The 8,587-nt window shown below is 56.5% G+C and overlaps 1 protein-coding gene across 1 annotated transcript; it reads left to right on the top strand.

Moving 5' to 3' along the window:
* The first annotated feature begins 2,006 nt into the window (after positions 1–2,006).
* Positions 2,007–4,521, top strand: LOC101523315 (F-box only protein 27). The gene is made up of 5 exons (XM_004595176.2): positions 2,007–2,678; positions 2,806–2,917; positions 3,014–3,109; positions 3,343–3,478; positions 4,233–4,521. The coding sequence occupies exons 1-5, from the start codon at positions 2,120–2,122 to the stop codon at positions 4,377–4,379; spliced, it is 1,050 nt and encodes a 349-aa protein (XP_004595233.2). The 5' UTR covers positions 2,007–2,119; the 3' UTR covers positions 4,380–4,521.
* The last annotated feature ends 4,066 nt before the right edge of the window (positions 4,522–8,587 follow it).

The following is an 8,587-nucleotide window of genomic DNA, read 5'->3' as shown; positions in this document are numbered from 1 at the left end:
GCCATTTGGGAGTACTTAGCTCCAACTGTAGGCCCAACAGATCAAACTAACGCACTCATGGGGGTGCTCCAAACCACCACACTGGAGTTGGGTTGTTCACCTGAGCTTGCAAGAACCCGGAGTGGGGTGTGCCTAGTGGCACAGTGGGTTAAGCTGCAGTCTGCAATGCCATGTCTTTATGAACTCCCTGTAAGGACATGTTTAGGTCACCCGGACACAAATGGTCAACTCACATCTGGCTAACAAAGCCCAGTTTAGATACAGCTGGCTGGGCTCTGACCCTCATGGCTGGCTGCCTGTCTGGGCCATGGCTGCCTGTCTGGGCCATTCCAAGCACACATGGTAAATGGGAGCTTCCAGCAACAGCCAGCAGGGAGGTGTCCTGCCTGCTCAGGTCCGCCCTTGCCCCCTTCCCTGCTCTCCAGTTTCCAATAAAAAGTTCCAGCCTCAACCGGTTGCCTCTTTGCTACCTAGCAAACCTAGCAATCATTCAGGTTCATATCCTGGGTGCTCCATTGTCCATCCAGCCTCCTATTAATGCACCTGCAAATACAGTGGAGAACAGCTCAAGGGCTCGTGTCTGTGCACCCACGTGGGAGACCCAGATGGAGTTCCTGGCTTCAGCCTGGCCCCAGTCCTGTGCCATGGCAGCCATTCGGGAGGGAATCTGCAGGTGGACAATCTCTCTCCATAACTGTGCCTTTGCAATAAACAAACAAGTCTTTATTTAATATTTACTTTTTTATTGAAAATTCAGCTTCACAGAGAGAAGGAGAGACAGAGAGGAAGATCTTCCATCCAATGACTCACTCCCCAAGTGGCCACAATGGCCGGAACTGAGCCGATCCAAAGCCAGGAGCCTCCTCCAGGTTTCCCACTTGGGTACAGGATCACAAGGCTTTGGGCCATCCTCAACTGCTTTCCCAGGCCACAAGCAGGGAGCTGGATGGGAAGTGGGGCTGCTGGGACACAAACCGGTGTCCATAATGGATCCCGGCGCATTCAAGGCGAGGACTTTAGCTGCTAGGCCACCATGCCAGCCCCCCCCCCCAACAAATAAGTCTTGAACAATTTGGGAGAAAGAAGGAGAGTAATGTCAAATCGCCAGGTTTTGGGTGACATAGTAAGAATTGCCACCATCTGGGCCCAGTGCAATAGCGTAACGGCTAAAGTCCTTGCCTTGAACACGTTGTTCAATCCTAGTGGTCCTGCTTCCCACCCAGCCCCCTGCTTGTGGCCTGGGAAAGCAGTCAAGAACAGCATATCCGGTAGGATCCCTCTCTCAGAGTTAAGGTAAAGCCCTCTTCCTCGCCTCCACCCGTGCCCACTTCCCTCCCCTTCCTTCGCAAAGCTTCCGTCCATTTCCAACCGGGGACTTGTGTCCACTGTTGAGCACCTCCCAGCAGTCTGATTTAATGTTCTGTGGCCCTGGAGCCTGGTCCCTCTTTTTTTCTGCCCGTGGAGAGGTTGAGTGGGGTGTGTGTGAGAGAGAAATTTGCCATCTGAAGCACCGTTGTTTCCTCATTGACTGTCAGCAAATGCGTCTCACTCTAGAAGGTAGGTGCCCTGTAAGAACAGGTCTGGATTTCTGCTACCGAGACGGCTCGTGGTCCAGTCACAGCACACAGGTTAAAAGCAAGGACTGCTGGGTCCAAACCCCCCCACCCCGTTACCCTAGCCCTCTGTAACACCCTGGCACTTAGCATAAAGCGTCTGCCGCTCACAGCCCTCAGGTTTGGTACCTGTGGAACAAGGCAAGACGTGCCTTCACCCTCGGCGTGGACATGAACCCACTCGCGAGGTTCCAGTTGCCAGGAGTCCGACGCGTTCCGCGACAGGCAGTCGGCGAGAGGGTCAGGGAGCCGCGCGCGCGCCGGCAGAGCGCGACCTTGGCCCGCACCCGCCCGGAGCCGCGCCGGCGTGGGCGGCGACGCCCGCGGTCCGAAGGTGGGGTCTGGGAAGCCCGGAGGGCAGGGAGGGGCCGGCAGCGAGTTGGTGAGAGGCCAGAGATAACCGGCCAGGGGCGGGGACGAAGGGGACGCGGGGCCTTAGGGTCGCCCGGGCAGCTGGAGCTCAGGGTGGGCTTCCGGGGCCTGAGCCAGGACCCAAGCAAGGAGGGATGAGCAGGCGGCGGCGGCCCACCCTCACTCCAGGTCCGGGCGAGAGGCTGCGGGTTCGGCGGCCGAAGGCCAGGCCCGCAGGCCGCGCGCCGCGGAGGCTGCCGGGCCTTGACGCCGGCCTCTGCCCCTCCCGCAGCCCGGCCCGGAGGCGGGGACCATCCATGGGGGCCTCGGCGATCTCCAAGGCCCGGGCCGACCGGGTCCCCGCGCCAGGGCCCCAGGAGGAGCCCCAGGAGGAGCCCCAGGAGGAGCCCCAGGAGGAGCCAGAGGTGCTGCTGGACCTGAGCCAACTGCCACCCGAGCTGCTGCTGCAAGTGCTGAGCCACGTGCCCCCGCGCACGCTGCTCGGCCGCTGCCGCCCGGTGTGCCGGCGCTGGCGCGCCCTGGTGGACAGCCAGGCCCTGTGGCTGCTCGTCCTGGCCCGCGACCGCAGCGCCGCTGGCCGCGCTGTGCTGCAGCTCGTCCGCAGCTACCCGCCCCTGGCCAGCTGCCGCCTCGGCTGCTTCTGCGAGCTCAGACCGCTCGGACGCAACCTCATCCGCAACCCGTGCGGTCAAGGTGAGGATCCAGGGCGAAAGGATTGGGGTGGTCGGGGCTGGGGGGGGGGCGAAGAGGGCCACTGCGTGTGGCTTGAGGGACGCTGGGGGTTCCTGGGACGCTGGTTCCGAGTCTCCTGTCCTTTCAGAGGGTCTGCGGCAGTGGAAGGTCCAGCACGGTGGTAGCGGCTGGGCGGTAGAAGAAAACATACACGCCGTGCCCGGGGCCCCGGCACAGACCTGCTTCGTGACTTCCTTCAGGTGGCCACCGCCCCCCTACCCAGCCCGAGGGCGGGCCGGGCTCCCTGCGGGGAAGAAGGGCCTGTCTAGTCTTGTACTGACTCCCTCCCTCCGCAGGTGGTGTTCCAAGAAGCAGACCTTGAACCTGGAGGAGGAGGGGCTGTGGCCAGAGCTGCTGGACAGTGGCGAGTTGGAGATCTGTGTCTCTGATTGGTGAGTGTGGCCTCTGAGCTCATGCCCGAGCTAGCCCCACGCTCCCCATCCCCTCCTGTGGTATGGCTGGGACTCGAACCTGTACTCTGCTGTGGAAGTTTCACCGGCTGCACCGCCTGACCAACCCCTCGGGACAGCCCTTGGAGGAGCTTGATTTGCATAATGGGGAGTCACCCCCACCTAGAGAGGGGGTGGCAAGCTCCACTCAAGGCCCCCCTCACTGCCTGCTGCAGGTGGGGAGCCCGCCACGACAGCGGCTGCAGGTACCGGCTCCACGTGCAGCTGCTGGACGCCGACCACGTCACCCTGGACAAATTCTCGGTAGCGCCGGACCCTGTGCAGCAGTGGAACAACAGTGTCTGTTTCCGTGTGAGTCTTTTTTTTTTTTTTTTAAGATTTATTATTTTATTTTTATTACAAAGTCAGATATACTGAGAGGAGGAGAGACAGAGAGGAAGTGGAGCTGCCGGGATTAGAACCAGCGGCCATACGGGATCAAGGCGAGGACCTTAGCCACTAGGCCACGCTGCCAAGCCCCCGTGTGAGTCTTGAATGGGGCTGGGGAGAGGAGGTGCCCCCCACCCCAAGCTCGGCCGGAGCTGGGAGAAGCTCTCAGCTGGACCTCTGGCTGCAGGTTGACCTATGTGTCCAGGCCAGTGCAGACAATGACCTTCAGATGTGGATGGCTGGGGGGGTGCAGGGGGGTCTGTGGTAGCCAGTGGATGCTCTGTGCATGTCCCTAACACCTCTCTGCACCGCTGCTTGCTGCAGCAACACCCCCCCCCCCCAGATCTTGAGATTCAGGGAACCGGGGGAGGGAGAGGCTGGGGACACCACAGTAGCAGCTGGCCTCGGAAGCCACCTGACAGAAGTCTGCTGGTACCACTTCTGCCGCATTCTTGGTGATAGAAAGATCCACTCAGATCCGAAGGGAAACCAGTCAGGGTTGACCTCCTGGGGAGCAAGAGGCCAGATTCTAGAACAGGAGCCAGGAATCTGACCGTGGGTTCTGATGTGAGGCACGGTGTCTTGACCGCTGGAGGTCAAGGGCCAGTCCCCAGCCTCCACCTCAGGAGGCCGACCTTTTGCACCGTGGAGCTGATGCACCTTCACCCTGCTCCAGGTCAGCCACGTGTTCTGCACCTTACCGACTGGCGTCCGCTTTGTATCTTTTGAACACTGGGGCCAGGACACGCAGTTCTGGGCTGGCCACTATGGAGCCCGTGTGACCAACTCCAGCGTGACCGTGAGGGTCCGGCAGTCTTCATGAGACAGCCCCACCGTGCCTTCCAGGAGTGGGCAGTGCCAGCTGACCTGCCGGCCACCCCAGAACCCCATGTCTGCCAAGCACACGCATCTCCTGTTTCTGCTCAAGGCTCTGCCGGGCCCTCTCTGCTGGTTCTGGAAACTATTGGATGTCTCTTCCACCCGTGCAGAGGGAACACGGTCCCCATGAGACCCTCTCACCCAGCAGCCCCCGTGTTAGCCCCAGCCGCCTTGACCCTTCTGCTCCATAAGCCTTTTGTCACCTCCTGTTTCAGATTCTGGAACTTTCTGGGCTCCTACAGGGAAGCCCCCTCCCCACACCCACCCGTTCTTCAACTCTCATTCCTCCAGCCACCTTGATGGTGGACTTACCGTTCAGCGACTTCCAAGCTGTGGGACTGGGACCAGGTCTCGCAGGTGAGACTAGATAATATCAGAAACCAGGAGGTGAAGTGAGCCCATGAGGGTCCTTAAGACCTCTGTAACTATGTGGTCTTGAAAATTATTTTTCACTCTGATGTTGTTTATAAACAGAGTAATATATCAGCAACAGGTTTCTGCCAGTTGTGTGCAATAAAGGTATTATTTTGCCAAAGCTGTTTGATTTATTTTATTTAAAGATTTATTTTTATTGCAAAGTCAGATGTACAGAGAGGAGGAGAGACAGAGAGGAAGATCTGTGCAATGATTCACTCCCAAGTGACCGCAACGGCCGGAGCTGAGCCGATCTGACGCCAGGAGCCAGGGGTTTCTTCCGGGTGTCTCATGCAGGTGCAGTGGCCAAGCCTTTGGGCTGTCTTCCGCTGCTTTACCAAGCCATAAGCAGGAACCTGGATGGGAAGTGGAGCAGGTGGGACTCCCAGGGGTTCAGCTCAGTCCCTGTTGCCTGAGTGGAATTTAAACAGCCCTATGACTTGGAAGACTTGATTCGTGGGCTCCCCCTGCTGGATAATGTGAGGAGACAGGCAGCACCTTTTCTCCAACGTGGCAGTGAGTTAAAAGCCATCAGTAGTTGGTCTGTTTACTCCAGGTGGATGGAGAAAAGGCCCAAGTTCCCAAAGCTGGATGTTAGGTGAACCAAAAATGTAGAAATCTTGCATTGTTTTCTCCTCCCAGTGGGAGAAAAGAAAGGTTGAAGCGCTCGTCAGGGGCTGGATCAAAACTTGAGGCCAGTGGAGCGGCTGTCTCCCCAGCCCCCCCCCCCCCCGTGAGTGCCGACTGAACTGGTGAGTGTTGAGTAAATGTGCAATGAGGCGCCCCCTCCCAAAAGGGGGGATTTGAGAAACTGCCGTGTATGCCTATTTTATCAAATAAAAATCACAGACCCACCTGTGAGGGTGCTGCCGGGTTCGTGAGCCTTGGGGGTGGGGGATCCAGCAGGGCTCAGGTCACTTGGCCCGCAGGGATTTGGGTTGACTGGCCCGGGTCCTTGGACTTGCCTGTAAGACTATGCCCTCCTCAGTGAACGGGGCAGAGCAGTGGACACAGGCCCTAACATACACGGCAGAAGAAGAACAGAGCAAATTGGACAACTACCCCAGCCAAAAGTGACAGCAAAAACCGGGGTGAATGGAGACTTGAGGTTGACTACGTCAGCCAGTGGACATCGGGAGGCAACATCATGCTCGGATCGGTGAAATGGGCAGCATTTCAGAACTATCCAAGCCACTTGGACAGAACCCTCGAAACATGCACACATTGGGAGCCTGGGTTGATACCGGATGGTGGTTCCCCATCCCTGGGTACTGGGGCATTGGGGAGGCTGGGTGTGGCTTCCCCATTTATCTCTCCCCTCCCCCCAGAAAAAAAAACAGAAGAAATAGCAGATTTGGAAATCGCAGTTTCTCCTACTTATCCCTAAACCTCAATGCTTCCCACCCTGATCAACCATGTAATTATCATGAAAAAAGAATCCCGTGGAGGGTGGGTGTTGTGATACAGCGGGGTAAGCTACTGCTTGGGATTCCTGTGTGCCGCGTCAGAAAGCCTGCTTGGACTGGTCCAGTTCCCTGCTAACACTCCTGGAAAGGCCGTGGAAGATGGCTCATGTGCCTGGGCCTCCCTGCAACACGCCCACAGGAGACATGGAGTTCCTGGGTCCTGCCACTGGCCTGGCTCTCATTAGGGGCCTTTGGGAGAGGAAGCAGTGTATGGAAGGTCCTCGCTCTCTCTCTCCCCTGTCATTCTACCTTGCACACGCATGTGCCTGACAACCCCCACACCTTATACCGCTGGAATCGAACACCGAGGACCAGAAGCAGTCCAGGGCTCCATTGCTGTGACTTGGCCCTCAGAGTCTTTGGAGGAAAAGGAGACAAATGAAAAGATACAATCTGAGGTGGGAACATAGCCTGCGGGGTTTTGACAAATTCTTTTCTAAATTATTAAGATGTATTTATTGGGCCTGGTGTGATAGCGTAATGGTTAAGCTCCTTGCCTTGAATGCTCCGAGATCCATTATGGACACCGGTTCTAATCCCGGCTGCTCCACTTCCATCCAGCTTCCTGCTTGTGGCCTGGGAAAGCAGTCGAGGACGGCCCAAAACTTTGGGACCCTGCACCCACGTGGGAGACCCAGAAGGAAGTTCCTGGCTCCTGGCTTCGGATTGGTGCAGCACCGGCTGTTGCGGCCACTTGGGGAGTGAATCATCGGACGGAAGATCTTCCTCTCTGTCTCTCCTCCTCTCTGTACATCTGCCTTTCCAATAAAATAAATAAATCTTTTTTAAAATGTATTTATTTACTCAAGAGTCACAGTGACAGAGACAAGAGAGAGACATCTTTCATCTATGGATTCGCTCACCCAGTGCCTCCCCCAGGTAGTGCTGGACCAAACTGAAGCCAGGAGCTTCTTCCGTGTCTCCTGCGTGGCAGGGGCCCCCAGACATGGGCCAACGTCTGCTGCTTTCCTAAGTGCATTAGTGGAGAGATGAATTGCAAGCAACTGGGACTCAAATCAGCAACCATTTGGAATGCCATCATTGTAGGCAGTGGTTTTTTTTTTTTTTAAGATTTATTTATTTTTATTGGAAAGACGGATATACAGATAGAAGGAGAGACAGAGAGGAAGACCTTCTGTCCGATGGATCACTCCCCAAGTGATTGCAACGGCCGGAGCTTACCCAATCCGAAGCCGGGTGCCTCTTCTGGGCCTCCCATGCTGGTGCAGAATTCCAAAGCTTTGGTCTGTTGTTCCCTGCTTTCCCAGGCCACAAGCAGGGAGCTGGATGGGAAATGGAGCAGCCAGGACATGGAAAGGTGCCCATTTGGGATCTTGACACATGCAAGGCGAGGACTTTAGCCACTAGGCTACCATGCCAGGTCATACTTATTTTCATTTCTCTGAAAGGCAGACAGTCATTCATTTTCACCCCATGCTTCACTCCCCGATCTCCTGCAAAGAGCCGTGGCTGGGTCAGGGCCAAAGCGAGACACAGTCCGCTGTGGACCTCCCATGCAGGAGGCTCCTGTACTCAGGCAGTCACTGCTGCCTCCCAACAGGTGCAGCATCAGAAAGCTGGGCTGGCACTGATACACTCCAGACTTCCTAAACGCTGCACCCTGACCAAACTTTTAGAGTATGTTCTCCCCATCTGTGGGGATAGGAGGATCGCCTCTGCTTATGATACCAGGTTCGAGTCCCTGCTGTTCTGCTTCCAATCCAGCTCCCTGCTAATGCACCTGGGAAAGCAGCAGAGGTTGGGCCCCTGCGGCCGCATGGGAGATAAGAAGAATCGAGATCCTATCTCCTGTATCAGGCCAACCATTGTGGCCATTTGAGAAGGAAGCCAGAGGATGGAAGATTCTCTCCTCTCTCTCTCTCTCTCTCACTCACTCGCTCAAATCAATTAAATAATTAAATCTTTCTTTAAAAATATAGAAAAACCCTGTCCAGAGGAACAAAGACAATGACAAAGAGACAGAACTGAGTTAACAGAGAGATCTTCCGCCTGCCAGTTTATCTCCCAAATGCCTGCACCAGCGAGGCTGAAGACAAGGGCCTGGGACACAAGTCCACTAGGGGGCGGCCAAGATCCAACCACGGAGCCCCCACTGCTGCCCCTCCAGGGTGCGATAGTAGGTAACTGGCATTGGAAACAGAGCTGGAACTCAGCTACAGGATGCAGGCCACCCAAGCAGGCTCTTCAGCTCGGTCACACGCCAGCCACTGGAATCTTTGGTGAGTTTTTAAGGGGAATTTGTCTAGCTGTG

The sequence above is a fragment of the Ochotona princeps genome, chromosome 16 (assembly GCF_030435755.1).
Source record: "Ochotona princeps isolate mOchPri1 chromosome 16, mOchPri1.hap1, whole genome shotgun sequence".
NCBI lineage: Eukaryota > Metazoa > Chordata > Mammalia > Lagomorpha > Ochotonidae > Ochotona > Ochotona princeps.
Note: the sequence above shows the minus strand (reverse complement) of the source record. Positions and strands in the feature narration are given on the sequence as shown.